Below are 17,093 nucleotides of genomic sequence, written 5' to 3' on the forward strand. Positions count from 1 at the left end.
AAGGATTTTGAGCTGGCTTTTGCTGGCAACCCATGGTGTTTTGCTATTTGAACACGTTGTTTTGAGAAATGCACTTACTGTTTTGCAAAATTTCAATTCTGATCTGAGAAATGTGCCAAAGTGACAGAGAAAATCTGTAAAAATATGAATTTAAAAGATAGATTTGTGAGGGGTGTACTTATATACGCTGAGGACTGTATTTGCCTTTCAAAAACATAACAATTTAGGCAAATTTTATATTCATAAATGCAAGCGCCTTCAAACAAAACCCCTGTTTTTGGTTTTCCAAAAGGAATTTGGCTTATAGGCTACTGTAAATCTTTAAAGTTGTTAAGACTGTTTAGTTTATTGGAAAAAAATATTAATAAAAGACCCTGCAGTGTTTTTTTTTCAGTCTGTGTTTGTCTGTTCTGTGTTTTATAATATATTTATTTGTATTATTATCTTATTGATTTGATTAATATTTGGGGTCTGTTCTGTAAATGTAGGTGAAAGTGGTTAGTCGAATTTTACCTGATTGTATTTGTTATACTGAAATAAAAAGAAAAACACAACAATTTAGACTAAACAAAATTCCATTGTAATCTTTCACCAAACTGCATGAGAAATGTCCAACATTCATTCATTCATTCGTTCATTTTCTTTTCGGCTTATAGTCCCTTTATTAATCAGGGGTCCCCACAGAATAATCAAATAAAAATAAATAAATAAAAAATATGTTTTTATATATAATTTAATTATATATTTTAATATAATTTTTTATAAAGTATCTAATTGTTTACACATTTCTGCTTTTTGGTCATCATCGTCATTATAACAGAACAATAACAGAAACAAGCATTAACGCAAAATAATAGTAATAATCATCTTCATATGTATTATTAGTATTATTATTATTAATAATGAAAGAAAAAGAAAAACACTTGACCATTTATCACATTAGAACTCCTTATGAAACTGAAACTGACATGTGTGGGGTGAAACTCTGAAAATATTTCATTTTCTGTGTCTTGTTATATTTGTGACTTGTTTTTCTCCTTTAATGTCTTTTGTTGTGATGTTTAATGTTGGTTATTTAATCACAAAAAGGTTTCCTGTTTCTTTCCTTTCAAGTTGGCCGTCTGTCCGCTTACTTTTACGTCACTTCCGCCGTGTCTCGCTGTGTGCGTTTTTCGTGCAAAGATGGCGTCTGCACAGTTAACGGATGAGGAGCTTGTGTCTGAATTGAAACGGCTCGGCTTTACCCCGGGCCCGGTGACGGAGAGCACGCGGCCCGTGTACTTGAAGAAGCTGAAAAAGCTGCGTGAAGAGCAGCCACAGCCGCGGGGCTCCCGGAGCGGAAAAGGGCGCAGCAGCAGCGGGACTATCAACAACAACGGCAGCAGCAGCGGCGCTAGCAGCAACAGCAGCTCGGCGGCGCGAGCTCCGGGATTCAGCGCCAGGCCACCGGCCAGTGACGTCACGCGCCTGAGCGCCAGCCGGAGCGAAAAGCGCAAAGCCGGAAAGTTCGTGCTGGGCTTCAGCTCGGACGAGTCGGACGTGGAGGCGCCACAGAAGAAAGGAGGCCCGAATCACGGTGGTAGCAGAAGAGACCGGGGATCCGCGCAGCAGACACCCACCATCAGGCCTGCGGGAACACCCGCCGCCGCCTCCTTCGGGCTATCCGCGGACAGGAAAAGCGTTTCTAGCTCTCCGTGGTGGGCAGACCGGGGGAAAGCGGGCGATTTAGAGGAAACGGAAAGAGACAGTCGGGCTGTGAACGGGAATAAGGCTTTTTACGAGTCGAACAGCAGTAAGTTAGCCAGGGATTACTCTGATTCAGACGAGGAGGAGGAAGAGGTGGGTGAACGAGAGCGTCCCCGAGAACGCCGTCTGACTTCCAGACACAGTCCACCAGCCTCTTCTTCCCCTTACCGGAGCGCCTGGAGCTCGGAGAAGACGGCGCTTGGTGCGCATGATACACCCGACTACAGTCTAGATATGGTCGGGGAACGTAGGGACGAGGATGACAAGGAACATAGGGAGTTTAGCGGAAGCTACGTGAGCCGCAGCTACCCAAAACTGTCCGGGACGGGCAGGGATGACAACAGCGGCGGGAGCGGCATCCCGTCCGGTTCTTTTCATAGGAATCACCTCGACAATGGAGACGGCGAATCCGCTTGCAGTAGCAGCAGCAGCCGGTTCAGCATCGGTCTCAGACCGCGCTTTCCTTCCTACACCGCGACTTACCGAGCGAACCACTCGAACCACACCGGTTCCAACCACTCCTACAGCCATGCTTCAGCCCTCAAGCCCAAGCAGCACACCACGGTCCCGGAGGACGAGCTCCTGCAGCAGTTTAAACGGGAGGAGGTGTCCTCTACCGGTGGATTCAGCGCCCACTACCTGTCCATGTTCCTCCTGACAGCCGCCTGCCTGTTCTTCGTGCTGCTGGGCCTCATGTACCTGAGGATGAGGGGCTCCAGCACCGCCGAGGGGGATGCAGTCAGTAAGTATGATGTTGGCATGTACATCAAACCTTGTCAACTTGTGGAACTAAGCAATGTTTTAGGGCTAGTTTAAATGCATTAACAAGAAGAGTTGTAATGTCTGTTAACAAAATATTAATATTCATGACACTTGTTTTCAAAGTTATGGTGGGTCCTCTGTATAAACTTGAAATTGGCAGGGTCAAGTGATGGTGTGCTGTGTTATTGAATGGTAACCACATAAATAATATGAATCTAAGGCTTTTCCGTAATTCTTAAAGTATGCCATATCTATATCATGGAATTAATACTATGGTATAATATAGTTCCACATGGAACTATAAAATAGTAGTAACATGCATGGAGTGTGATGATATGTGGTAATAATGCAATCCAATGGACAAAAAACAAATCAAGAATAAAAAAGGTGGTGCAATAATTAATGTAATATTTTTTTATTATGCTATTAAGCAATAATGTGGTGAATTCTGATTACATTGTACACCATAATTAAAAGAATACTATGGTATTACCATACTGTGATGATCAAATAGTTGATTCAGTAACTGTTCGAGCCCTAACATGTGACCATAATTTAAAGGGTGGATACATTATGCACAAATGTTTGTTCTAGCTCACCAATGCTGTTCTTATTTCATTTTTGATTAGGAATAAGACATTTCATAACTTTATATTTATGTGTGCACTTGTTAAGTGTCTGCTAAATATGCTTAAGAATATGCTAAAAAACTCATATTTGCATCTATATTGTTGTGTAAAATTATCTGTATTATAAAACAGCACAAAAAGCTTTAGAGTTACTAAAAGTTTTTCAACTCTATGACTCAAGCTTGCCCAATCCACACAGCCATCACCCATCACCCCAGACTATTTGCACCTTCTCAGACAGGAAATGGTCTATGTTACCGGTGTTTTATGGGACAGGGAGAGGTATTTGCATTTGAAATATGTGTGTGCTGTGCTAAATCTTATGTCAGAACTGGGATTTCAGATGGTTGATCAAACCTGTGACAAATCAGTCAAATCACTTATCACTTCTGAATATTTATTTGGGTAAATATTGCATTTTTGTCAATTTTAAAATGTAAATTAATTCCATATAAAATGATTCATTGGTCAGATTTAAGTAAATAAAGCAAATTAATTTAAAAGTAACTTAATTAAACATTTTATCTGTCAATTATGAATGAACGGGTGATTCCTGAAAAGTGTGGGAACTCTCTGGATGTCTGTTATTTGACAATACTCATGGCCAGTCCCCACATTTGGACACGTTGGCATAATTTCTGGTCATAATATGATTGCCGGCATTATTCTTTTCATACATTTTCCCAGATGAGAGAAACTGTTCTTGGATATGCGTTCAGTGGCACTCAGTTTTAATAGCTTGAGTACCATCAGAGTAAAGTGCTCTGGAGGCAGAGACGACTCTTGAGAGGAAGCCGACTGATGAATTACTATGTATATCTGTGGCATGGTCGCTCGCTCAGGGAGGAAGCTTTGACTGGAGATCGCGCTGCAGACATCTAGGTCACAGACAAGCTAAAGCGGCCTAATTGTCTGTCTCTCTGGGGACTCTGGGAGCTCGCGGCCAACTAGAGTGACTGACTTCTCTCTGGCTGGATGAATGTCTGATTCTTACTTTGAGAGCGATTATATATGAGTTTGCACTTTCATGGATTGGAGTTTGCAGCTTTATTGTGCACAAAACATGCAGCATTAATTATTTTTTTTGTAACCATGATGTCAGTAATGTAATGCAAATAACTTGATCTTCCAGTATGTCGAGTTTAAGTCACTGTCAGCTATTTATAACGTCATGATTCATTATTTTATCAAGCTGATTTAAGATATTTTAACGCAAGAAAAATGTATATTTATGCAATTATAACTTATTTCTGCTTATTGGCTCCTGTAATGCTCCTGTAAAATTGAAACATTTAGCATTGTGTGTTGTTTATATATGCCAGTTTTTAAAGTATGGTAGTATCCATTTCCAAACTTAGAAAGTTTAATCTGATTCTGAATATTGGAGATTCAAAAATGAAATTATTTTATAAGAAGACCTTTTATCAATGTTTATATTTTAAACAAGCAGGAAGAGGAGTGGGATGCACTGAAAAATAATACATTGTATGAAACACAACCTGAAATCTCAAACAGAATTTTAAGACTAGATTTTATCAAGTGCTTTTTTTTTTTTTTTTTTTTTTTACCAGGTATTGTATTGCAGGGGTTCCCAACAGGGGGTCTCGGCCCACAAGGGGGCCTCAGCGAGCCCTGTGGGGGGGTTGCATCATATTTAAAATAAAAAAATTAAGCAGTAGACAGTTAGGAAAACGATCTTGTTTCCTTAATTCATTTTATCCTCTGGCTGAGCAAAAAAATTGACAATTGTAATTCGTCCTCCACTAAAAAGACTTCAGCAGCTAATACTAATGACTCGAGCATACTGGACCCAGTTGAGGAAGCTCCAAACATTTCGGGTCGCAGCACTAGCAATACTGGAAACATGTAATGCAGGAAATACCAAGATAGTTACCTGAACTATGGTTTTATTCCATTTTCTCAAAGCGAAGTGTCCCTGACCCAGCCACAGTGCATTATCTGTGCCAGTTTTTCTAACGAATGCATGAGGCCGTCCAAATTAATAAGACATTTGCAGATAACTCATCCCCAATACCACGACATGCCCAGAGCATTTTTAGAGCGCAAGGCAAAAGAATTAACACACACCCAAAATGAGATGAGGGATGGCACAAACTTTTAAAAAATTGGCAACTAATATAGGGCCAATTTTTTTAAATACCGAAGGCTTACGTTTTTTAGTTACAAATGGCCTACTGATGTTTTGCTTTTATATTATACATAAGGCTATTATTTGTGCATAAACGCATCTAGATATAGTAATCAACATACCATTTGGTTGAAAACAGCATTTTTTGTCAACCTTACTGCAAACTGTTATGAGCGATAATATCATTAAATGTTGAGGGGGGCCTTACAATATTTTCCTGAGGAAAAAAAAGGTTGGGAACCACTGTTGTATTGGACATACAAGAAAAACCTATGTTTTTTTGCTCAAAGGTGAAGACTCACTCAATGTACTGCACAATTGCTCTTACAGTAAAACACATTCTACTGTACTGTCCTGCTTTTAATGATTCCAGAAGACTTTTTTTTATTAAATGAACTCCCTTAAGGACACTTTTAGCAAAGTGACACCAGGAAAAATTGTGTAATTTTTATCATGTATTAGAGCTAAACATCTTATTTAATTAATGTATTCATTTGTTTGTTGATTTTTTTTTAATTGTGTAATACCATGATCAAATGTTGATATACTTCATGATATAGTTCCTATTGTTTATGTGGATACCATTCCATAACACAACACATCATCAATTTCCTCTGCCAATTTCAAGTTTAGAGACTGCACCATTGCAACATCAAAACATTCTTGCAATGAAAGTAGCCTTGGTTGCTGACATGGCATTAAATAAAAAATAGATAAATAAAAAAACATTTTATATAAATTTAAACAATTAACTATAACTGCGATTAGTTGCACAGTGATTTTAAACACACTAATGTTTAAGTATGTTATAGCAACTTGTCAGAGTAATGTATAAAATTGATAAAAAAAAGTTTTTTTTTTCTCTCTCACTTAAATTTCCTCTTTTTGGTTTCCATTAACCCATTAAAGGTTCAGATTGGCTAATATAATTAGTTAAAATACATTTTAGTAATCAGAAAGTATTTTTAGTTATTTTTAAACATTTAACTTGAAAAGTTAACTTTAAAATTTGAAAAGTTTCACTTAAAAAAAAAAAAAAAAATCTGAAATATCTGTATAGGGGAACAACAGTTTAATTATCTCTATTCATATTTGTAATAATATTATTATTATCATTATTACTTTGACAAATCTGACTAATGTACAAGAGTAATGATAGTTTATCTGATGATAGTTTCTCAAAAAAAAAAAAAAAAAGCCTCGGGGCGACTCTGGAGATAAAGTGCTCATGAGTAGATGAAAGACATTGCAAAAAAACTGCATTAATATGCATGTAGAAAACAAAACTGAACAGTCTTTATGCAGTTCTTCATTCACAAACAGCACTACTTCTGATCAATTCACCCAAGTTTTGTGAAATTCTGCATTAAATAGTTATTTTTTTCTTAATGATTCTTCAATTGTAAAAGCAGTAAGCCACTTGTGGAATTGATTTTCATTGGTTATTATCACTGTTTAGGTTTTAAATGGATCCTTATATACCCCATCACCTGAAATTGAAGTCAAACTTTGTCATGAAACGTAAAAACTTGTTTGGTCTGGTTGGATATGGCTTCCTCTCAGAAACGTGGATGGTTTACACTATCAGACGGCTCATATTTAATACGGCAGACCAATGTAGTATATGATTAAGGAAAGCAGGGTAGTCGCTGTGCTAAATCTGGGACCAGGCCAGAGTGAAGACAGATACGCAATGTTCAGACAATGACTCAAGTGCAAGATGATGAGAGGCTTTCGCTTATAGTCGCACCCTCAAGTGTGAGACGATGATCAGTCCTCCTGTCTGTCTGTTCTCGGTTGGGAAACACTGTCCAGTCATAATACTATAACAATGCTGAACTCTACGAGATTTTGCCAGATGTTGAATAATGCAATTTTGTAATCTCAGTTTTCTTTCTTTTTCAGTCATGCAGCACCCATTTGGAAATGAGTTTGATAAGCAGTATGTAAGTATATGTGTCCCATGTTTTAAACTTAAATTAAATAATGGATGAATAGTCTGTAAATATATATTTGTGTTGGATCTACAGGGCGTTAAAGATCGAGAACTCATCCTTAACCTTCTCTTGTCTCTACATGAGCACCTGGCCAATGTTGCAGGTGAGCATAGAGTTACAGCACATAGTTTTACCTCTCTAAGCGTGGTACGGATTTCAATTGTCTGTATATGGATAATTTTTAAATTGTGCATCTTGTTTGTCCTTCAGGAGAACATGATTGTGGAGACCTTAAAAATCCTTTAAATAGAAGTGTCTCGTTCAGTGACGCCTCTACGTACCTCAAGGTTTGTTTTACATTTTGAAGGGTTTGGTGCTTCCTTTTTTATTTCCTTCAGTTTAACTAGCTTGTTTTTATTAGACTGACATTGATCTTATTTAGTTTGTCAATGTGAAAATGCACATCACAGTAAAGTGTCCTTCTTTTTCAAGCTCCAAAATGAAGCCTATGAAAACTTGATTGAAACGTCTTTAGAATGGGTCATGAAAACCAAAGATGTTGTTGGAATAAGGTACCTGATGTCTGTCTATCATTGTGTCTTAAACTCTTTGTCTTATTGGCTTTCTAGCTATCTTTCAGTCTGTCTGTCAGTGTCTCTGTTTGGAATTCCATCCATGCATCCATCCATCAATCCCTCTATCCTAGATAGAACAATAGATTGAAAGAGAGATAGAATGACAGGTAGATGAATAGACGGACAGCTAAAATGACAGAATGCTTACTAGATAGCTAGTACCTTCTATTATTCTGTCTATCTTTCTAACTTGTTCTACTTATTTATATACAATTTTGCCTGTTTATCTCTATCTGTCTGTCTGTCTGTCTGTCTGTCTATCTATCTATCTATCGACCGACCGACCGACCAGCCATTCTTTTAGTTGTCGTTCTCTTAGTCGGCGTTCTGTCATTCTTTTAGTTGGCGTTCTGTCGTTCTTTTAGTCACCGTTCTCGTTCTTTGTCTGCGTTCTGTCTTTTTTTTTTTTAGTCGGCATTCTGTCGTTCTATCAGTCGCGTTCTGTCATTCTTTTAGTCGCCATTCTGTCGCGTTCTGTCGTTCTTTTAGTTGCCGTTCTTTTTGTCTGCGTTCTGTCTGTCTTTCTGTTTGCGTTCTGTTGTTCTTTTTGTCTGCGTTCTCTCGTTCTTTTTGTCTGCGTTCTGTCGTTCTATTAGTTGGCGTTCTGTCATTCTTTTAGTCGCCGTTCTGTCGCGTTCTGTCGTTCTTTTAGTTGCCGTTCTTTCTGTCTGCGTTCTGTTGTTCTTTTTGTCTGCGTTCTCTCGTTCTTTTTGTCTGCGTTCTGTTGTTCTCTTACTTGGCGTTCTGTCGTTCTTTTAGTCTGCATTCTGTCATTCTTTTTGTCACCGTTCTGTCGTTCTATTAGTTGTCGGTCTGTCGTTCTATTAGTTGTCGTTCTATTAGTCGGCATTCTGTCGTTCTTTTAGTCGGCAATCTGTCGTTCTTTTTGTCTGCGTTCTGTTTTTTTTTTTTTTTTTGTCTGAGTTCTGGTGTTCTTTTAGTCGTCGTTCTATTAGTCATCGTTCTGTCGTTCTTTGTCGGCGTTCTGTTGTTCTTTGAGTTAGCATTCTGTCGTTCATGCTGTTTTCTGTCATTCTATTCAGTTAGCATTCTAGCTGTCTGTCTGTGATTTTATTAAGTTAGCATTCTAGCTTTCTATCCATCGATCTAGTTTTCTTGCAAACATTGTCTTTCTGTGGCTCCAGCTAGCTATCTGTCATTCTAGCTGTTTATCTGTTTTTCTAGTTGCCGTCCTGTCTTTTTTGCGTTCCATCTGTCTAACTGTCCATCTGTTTATCATTTTCTATCAAGTGTTTAGTTCTAGCTGTCTGACTGTCTGTCTATGCTTTTACTAGCATTCTATCTAGCGGTTACTCTGTCTAACTAGCTTGCTGTAGATGTAGTTGTCATTTGTTCTGTTATTTCATCTGTCTCTCATTATATATAGCTAGCGTTTATTCCAGCTAGCTGTCTATATGTCTATCTAGCAAGTTGGTTGGCATTCAGTCTAGCTCTTCTGTCTGTTTGCAACATGCATACCTGTAGTATCTATTTCCGTGTGCCGTTTTCCTATGTTCATTGGCTACGTGCTGTTTTCTGGGCAGGTTGATTGGTGGTGACCCTGATCAACCCATAGAGGACGTATCTGAAATCTCTCGTCTGGAGTCCATCCACCCCCGCATGTCCTTCTTCTGCCGCTTCAGACGAGCCTTTTTCACTGTGATCTACAGAGTTCTCCTCATCCTTGCTGGTACACATCTGCTTTTTGTACAACTAAATCTTGTTTTGGTAAAACCATACTTTAAAAAAAATAATTTCCTTACTCTGTTTCTTTGCAGGCATCGGTGTTGTTGTGGGTTTGGTGTATTACATGAAATACAGATGGCGTAAAGAAGAGGAGGAAACCAGACAAATGTATGACATGGTGGAGAGAATCATCGGTAAGGCCTCTTTACTCTAAGACCACATTTATAACACAGAAACGTACAATGCTGAAGTAAAGCATGACTGTGTGTTTACAGATGTTCTGAGAAATCACAATGAGGCCTGTCAGGAGAATAAGGACTTGCAAGCATACCTTCCCATCCCTCACGTCCGTGACTCTCTTGTCCAGCCTCAGGAGAGGTATTCCATCATTGCTTTTCATTTCGAATCCATATTTGTGTGAAAAATCCTCTTCTCACTGTCCAATGTGCTCAAAGTTCAAGTTCAATGTTGAAAGTTTATTGTCATATGCACAGTAAGGAATGGGTTCCCTGTACCACACTGAATGCTAAGGTGTAATGCATATTTAGAAAATATAAAATTCTTATTTAACAAAATAGACATGCAAAACAGCAAACATAAGTATAAACTGTGAAATAAAAAATAATAATAAAGAAGGTTTCTATATGCATTTGAGTAAATGTTAAAAACTGCAAAATTGTTTCTTTGTTGTGCAAGTTCTGATGAGTTTGTTTTTGTTGTTCTCTCAGAAAGAGGATGAAGAAAGTATGGGACAGAGCAGTTTCGTTCCTCTCTGCGAATGAGTCCCGCATCCGGACAGAGAAGCAGAGGATTGGAGGGGCGGATTTCATGGTGTGGCGGTGGCTTCAGCCCTCAATGTCACCTGATAAGATGTGCAACATGCCCTCCAAAGTGTGGCAAGGCCAAGGTATTGCTTGCTGTTAGATATGCAAATTAAGGCCAAATTTTTGCCCTTTTGTTGTCTAGTTCCAAATGCTGCAAACACAACAGGGACCACTGACATCGAAACAAAGCTGAAAACGGGACATGGTGTCACAAGATGTAACTATTAAAAAAATAAAACAATGCTCAGGCATAGCTGTTTTTCTTGTCATAATTATGATGTTCCCCACTGAAGCTCTCAGAACGTGCTTCTTTTCAGCAGATTTTTTGTTTGTGAATTGCCATTTTCATTGCCAATATATATTGACTTACTCATTTTAGAAAGTATTTAGGAGTTTAATAATACATTCATATGTACACGTATGCAACATCACAGCATACAATATTGTTTTGGATGTCCTGAAGTTTTTCTTTGTCTTTTAAAGCTTAGTCTTAAAAATGACTGACTGCAGTGAAAACAAGGACTAATGTATCTTTTTTTTTTTGACGTTGAGCAAAACAAACCAAGAAAATGACTTGTGAAAGCGCCCTAAACCTTTATGTTGAGTGTCCTCTTTATTTTTGTGATATCAATTGTGTTTGGATTTAAAGTGGCTTGTTTTGCTTTTCAGCGTTTCCGCTGGACCGAAGAAATTCGCCACCAAACAGCTTAACGCCATGCTTGAAGATTCGCAACATGTTTGATCCTGTAATGTAAGTTTTTCAAGGACTTTTACACACTAACTCAATTTAAATATTTGGTTCAGACATGCTTGCGAAGTAAAATGTATTTACTTTCATATAATTAGAAGCTTTGCCTGATATTTAAGTGGTTTATAGAGTAGTTCTACAGTAATTTCCCTCTTGTACAGGGAAGTGGGGGAAAATTGGCATCTCGCCATTCAAGAAGCCATTTTGGAGAAGTGCAGTGATAATGATGGAATCGTTCACATAGCTGTTGACAAAAACTCAAGAGAGGTGAGTGACTTGTGTGGGTTGTTACAAACTTTACAGACTGGATTTATAAGGTCTTGTCCAAAAGTTAACAAATCGTCCTAAAAAGGGAGCTTAAGCAGAATATTGTGTAAAATTCATTTTTATTAAGCAGTGTAACTGTTATTAACTAAAACTATTCAAACTGAGTTAAGATAAAGCTGAAATAAAATCTAATTTGATGGAAACTTGACACTAAAAAAAGAACATTAGAAATACAACTTTACATACTTGATGTGTTACAACGCAATTAAAACCTTTTATGCACTGTAGATGTTCATTTAATTGATGACTGCATTTTGGGGGCTTAACAATTAAATCTTGAAAACTTTTTGCAAGTGTTTGTGCAAGTTTCTGAAAACACTACTATTATCATGTTAATGTAAATGATTAAAAGGTGTTTTTTTTTTTTTTGGTAACTGTACTGCAAATTTTAGGCTTTAAAAAGTCTTACATTCACAGAAATATTGTGTTCTAATCATCTTAAATCATTGTAAACGGGTCCTAATTTTTAATTTGTCCATGTAAAGCTACTCAATTGAGCTGACATCCATCCAATAACCAACAATCCATCTCAGTGAAACCTTATTTTTATATTTACATTTTTTTTATTGCAAGGAGATTCACAACAGCTGTTAGACATTTTCCCAACAGCAAATTACCAATTTAAAAAGATAAGAAAACATAAAATAAAAACCCTGTACAAGTCTAAAATGTAAATCTTAAAGGGTCTTAAAAAATCTTATTGTCTTAAAATACAAAAAGTTAATTGTAGGCCTTAAAGTCTTAAATTCACTGAAATATTGGGTTGTGGGTCTTAAATCATTTTAAACAGGTCTTAATTTTGCTTTGTCCAAGTTAAGCTACTCAATTGGGCCGACATCCATCCAGTCACTAACAATCCATCTCAATAAAACCTTATTGTTAATATTTAAGTTTTTTTTATTATTATTGCAAGGAGATACAGTTCACAACAGCTGTTAGACATTTTTACAGCGAATTCCCCATTAAAAAAGAAAACCAAAAATAAGTGATGCATCATGATAATACCGGTAATAAACCAATAAAAAGCCCTGCATTACTCTAAAATTAGTAATTAGGGCCTTAAAATGTCTTAAATTATAAAAAGTAAATTTTAGGCCTTTAAAAAGTCTTAAATTCACAGAAATATTGTGTCATTTTAAACAGGTCTTAATTTTGCTTTGTCCAAATAAAGCTACTCAATTGGGAAAGAAAACCTAAAATAATTATGATTCATCATGATAATATCGGTAATAAATCGATAAAATATCATTTTTAATGGTCTTAAAAGACTCTTAAAAGTCTTACATTTGACTGGATGAAACCTGCCGAAACGCTGGTGAATGCACCCTAAAACTGAGAACAAAATATTATAAATATTATGAATAATTAAATTAAATCTATAATATGAAATCACATAACAAAATTACATAACCTAAAAAAATAACTAAAAGTCCAAGTTGACTACTAATTATTATCTGCAATGAAGTATGATCTTAAACTATCAAATACTAAATATAGTTAGCATAAATAGACACAAATGTTATATCAAATAATCCATGTTTAAATACATTTAAACTTTCACCTCAATTTAAGCCTGGCATTCTGCAGTTCTCCGAAGACACGAGCCTCCCTTCGCTAAATGAATTTCATTGTGTTTTGCAGCAAAGTAACATCCCTAGAGGCTTTTAGCTAATGAATTGCTTATATGATCTTATTCCCGTCTAGGGCTGCGTTTATGTGAAGTGCCTTTCAGCAGAGCATTCTGGGAAGGCCTTCAAAGCGCTCCACGGCTCCTGGTTCGATGGTAAACAAATAACATATTTACTCTAGTCTAATTAGCAATTTATGTACACTTCAACAACCTGTCACGTGTTTCCAACAGGGAAGCTGGTGACAGTCAAGTACCTGCGCCTGGATCGCTACCACCAGCGTTTCCCACAAGCCCTAGGCTCCAACACGCCTCTCAAACCCTCCAGCTCCAGCATGAACAGCATGTCTCGCCTGAACCAGCGCTCCAGCACGTCCAGCTTGAAGGACACGTTCTCCTGAAGGACATGCAGGACGGCCACCAACCATCCTCTCTGCTCTTTCTCTTTCACCGTAAAACGAAAAGCTCCTAGCCAGAGAGAAACGCGTTCAGGAGCAGTCGGGCGACTAAGGACGCCCAATCAGTTTTGTCAGCCATATGCAAGCAATGGTGGTTAAACCTGTGAGCTGCTGTGTTTTAGTTTCTAATCTTTCTCTGTCCGTCGGAGTCAAGGCAGACACTGTGGCGTAAATCAGTGGAAAAGAGAGCATTGTTTGGTCCGGATGAGAACTTTTAGGACACAATCCTTCTCATATCTGGTGCAAATGGACACAAATTTCTGGTTATTTGATGTATTTTTTTTTTTATATTTTAAATATACCGTCTTTATGGATTCAATAACAAAATGGCTTCCAACTTTAAATCTTACACACTCACACACACACACACAAATGAAAGTTTTCCGGCCTCTGCTTCTTTTTGTTTTTTGTTTTGTTTTTTTACACGTAACTAACTCCCCTCCTTAATTCCAAGGAGCTCTGTTGGGCTATACATAGCTGCATGTGCTGGTTAAAGTATGCCTATATTTAAGCTTTGAATTGTATCATATATTGTGGATGTTTATTTCCCTGAGGATGTTTTTTTTAGCAGATGTATTCCATTTAATTATTATAATTTTTTTTTTTGTTTTTGTTTTTTCGGGCCTTTCTTTTGTAGTTTTTAGTCCAAGAACGGCATGCAGACACACTCTGAAAAAAAAGAGTGCTGTAAATATCTAATTGAATGGTGGTGGTGCTGGTGGTGGTGGTTGAAATCATCTGTATGAAATTGAAATCGTCATAAGCTCTCGTTTGTTTCTTGCCAACGGAATAACTACACTGCTGCATTCAGAGACGCGTGTCATGTGGAGAGTCTACATGCCATTCGATGCCATGTTTCTGAACACTAGTCTTAATTGTCACAGCCTGATTGTATTCAAGTATATAATTATTTACTGTTGTTTTTGTTTGTATTTTAAAGGTTATGCTTTTCCCGTTAATTGGTGGTGCAGATGGATGTTCTTTTTTTCTTTTCGTTCATCTCCCCTTTACCCATTACTTGGCAATTTTAAACGCCATGCAATTGCTGTATTTAATCTGTTCCTGACCCTTCTAAATTTCCAAAAGAGACTTTTTTTTTTGTTTTTTTTTGATGGAAGTTTTTCTTGTACACACTCGTGCGCAGCCTGATCGGCGACCTAATTGTAATTTGTACGGAGACACTCATTAACAGAGCATGTCATGCTGCGTTCATGTCTATTTTGGATCACAGAAAGATTTATCAGCTTTTGTTTAGATGCAGTTTGGGTTGATATGAGGTAAATAAAATGTACTTGTTTATTACTGGTGTTTATTTTCTTTCTTTCGTTGTATGTCTACATGAATCGTTTAGTCTTCTGGTTTGTTTGATTGACTGGGTTTTGCATTTGTTAAATTTGACTTTTTAGACGAATGTGACCTTTCAGTGGTTTAAATGTATATTTAATTGTCAGGCCAGTCTATTTATATTAAAATGGAAGTTTTAAAACAACAGCATTATATTTTGAAGTTTATAATCTCCGAGATGGTTCATAAGAATCATAAGGTGGTACTGTTGCATCAGTGAAACATTTTGAAAGCTGTAATCTATATCTTAATAAATCTGATAAGATTTTATACAGTTAAAGTCAGAATTATTAGCCCCCCTGAATTATTAGCCCCCTGTTTGTTCTTCCCTAATTTCTGTTTAACGGAGAGCAGATTTCTTTAACACATTTCTAAACATAATAGTTTTAATAACTCATTTCTAATTACTGATTTATTTTATCTTTGCCATGATAACAATACATAATATTTGACTAGATATTTTTCAGGACACTTCTATGCAGCTTAAAGTGACATTTAAAGGCTTAACTAGGTTAATTAGCCAGGGTTATAGTATAACGATTGTTTATTCTGTAGACTATCGGGAAAAAAATATTAGCTTAAATGAGCTAATAATTCTAACCTAAATGGTTTTTAAAATATTAATAACTGCTTTTATTCTAGCTGAAATAAAACAAATAAGACTTTCTCCAAAAGAAAAAATATCATTTATATCTGTTAAACATCATTTGAGAAATATAAAAAAAAAAAATATATATATATAAATAAATTCCAATGGGGTTTAATCATTTTGATATCAACTGTATATAAATATCTCGTCTTTCAAAAAAAAAAAAATAATAATTTCACTATGTTGTAACCAGAGACTTGAATAATTTTTATAATCATAGAAAAAATCCAGTATTGAATTGCTTTAAATGTCTGCATTATTTACTTTTCTGCCTTGTTCCCAGTTTCTAAGCTATATTCAGGGTTTAGGATCACTGCCTTGTTAGTTAAAGTGCAGATGTAATATGTACAGTGCTCAGCATATGTAAGTACACCCCACGCAAATCTATTTTAAATTCATATTTTTAATAGGAAGCTAAACAAAATTATATTTGTGCATAAACATTAGATTAGTCAGTGCTGAAGCCAAATCTGGAGCTTATCTAACAAAATAACTTAGGATAACAGTCCAGAAACGAGTACACCCATATTTATGTTATAGAAAAATATTAAATACAAATTTAAAAAAGAGGAAAAATCAACAGAAGCAAAAATTTGAAACAATTAGTTGAAATTTTGTTGGTTGTAATTGTTTGCAATATTTTGTTGAATTTAAATGTATTTTCCTTTTATTTCTAAATATGTTTGGTGACTAAAATATTATTTTAATAAATATATCTGTTTAATAAATCTGTTTTGTTTAAATGCACCAAAATACATTGCATATATTCACTGAGAAATAAAAATATAATAAAAATATTCATGTTCAAATTGGGCTGTACTCAATTATGCTGAGCACTGTAGAACAACTATTGCTTACATTAAATGGACAGATAAATATTATATATATATATATATATATATATATATATATATATATATATATATATATATATATATATATATATATATATATATATATATAGTAAACAAATAAAAAAATAAAAACGGGTTAAATCATACAGTAGAATAAAAACAAAATAATTCCAATATTATAATTATACAAAGTGTATTAATATTTATTTATTTATTAAATAATGCAAGATTAGAATAATCCACATTTTTAAAATTAAAAATATAAAGGAACACTAAATTAAATTAGCATAAATATGGATAAAACAATAAATGCAGTACTATAAAACTAAATTGTGTGCAAATACAGTATTAGTATATAGTCCTCTAGTACAAAAAAAAGTATCTTAGAGATCAAATATTTTCAAAAATAATTTTTAGACCCATTTACATTATTAATTTCATTGTTTTGTTTGTGGACTGAAAATCTCTGATCTAAGGTAAGTTTTTTTTATATTCCTATAATAGTATGTGTAGTTGGCTGATCCCAGAACAGAAAGTACTGACTGCTTCATCCCAAACCAGCAAGCGGAACAAGTAAGATTGATGCGATGACATGCGAAGTAGATTACTTACACAATATAACACAAAATTAATGAATATTTTCTCATATCCTAATGACGTAGTTGAAATACTAAAACCTTCAAACTGCTTCGCGCTGAATAACTATGCGCGCAAATTA

At 35.8% G+C, this 17,093-nt stretch overlaps 1 protein-coding gene across 1 annotated transcript; it reads left to right on the top strand.

Moving 5' to 3' along the window:
* The first annotated feature begins 1,161 nt into the window (after positions 1 to 1,161).
* lemd3 (LEM domain containing 3) lies at positions 1,162 to 14,830 on the top strand. Its single transcript, XM_056455838.1, has 13 exons — positions 1,162 to 2,488; positions 7,192 to 7,232; positions 7,317 to 7,386; positions 7,494 to 7,570; positions 7,716 to 7,795; positions 9,403 to 9,548; positions 9,637 to 9,738; positions 9,820 to 9,922; positions 10,273 to 10,451; positions 11,038 to 11,119; positions 11,278 to 11,383; positions 13,148 to 13,226; positions 13,305 to 14,830. The coding sequence occupies exons 1-13, from the start codon at positions 1,183 to 1,185 to the stop codon at positions 13,469 to 13,471; spliced, it is 2,538 nt and encodes an 845-aa protein (XP_056311813.1). The 5' UTR covers positions 1,162 to 1,182; the 3' UTR covers positions 13,472 to 14,830.
* Positions 14,831 to 17,093: the final 2,263 nt, after the last annotated feature.

Source organism: Danio aesculapii, chromosome 4 (genome assembly GCF_903798145.1).
Source record: "Danio aesculapii chromosome 4, fDanAes4.1, whole genome shotgun sequence".
In the NCBI taxonomy this organism is placed as follows: domain Eukaryota; kingdom Metazoa; phylum Chordata; class Actinopteri; order Cypriniformes; family Danionidae; genus Danio; species Danio aesculapii.

Excerpts from the sequence above, each read along its gene's own strand:
- lemd3 (XM_056455838.1), top strand. The coding sequence starts at position 1,183 with ATGGCGTCTGCACAGTTAACGGATGAGGAGCTTGTGTCTGAATTGAAA. Across the intron at positions 9,549-9,636 it reads AGTTCTCCTCATCCTTGCTG|GCATCGGTGTTGTTGTGGGT; the intron begins GTACACATCTGC and ends GTTTCTTTGCAG. Across the intron at positions 13,227-13,304 it reads CCACGGCTCCTGGTTCGATG|GGAAGCTGGTGACAGTCAAG; the intron begins GTAAACAAATAA and ends TGTTTCCAACAG.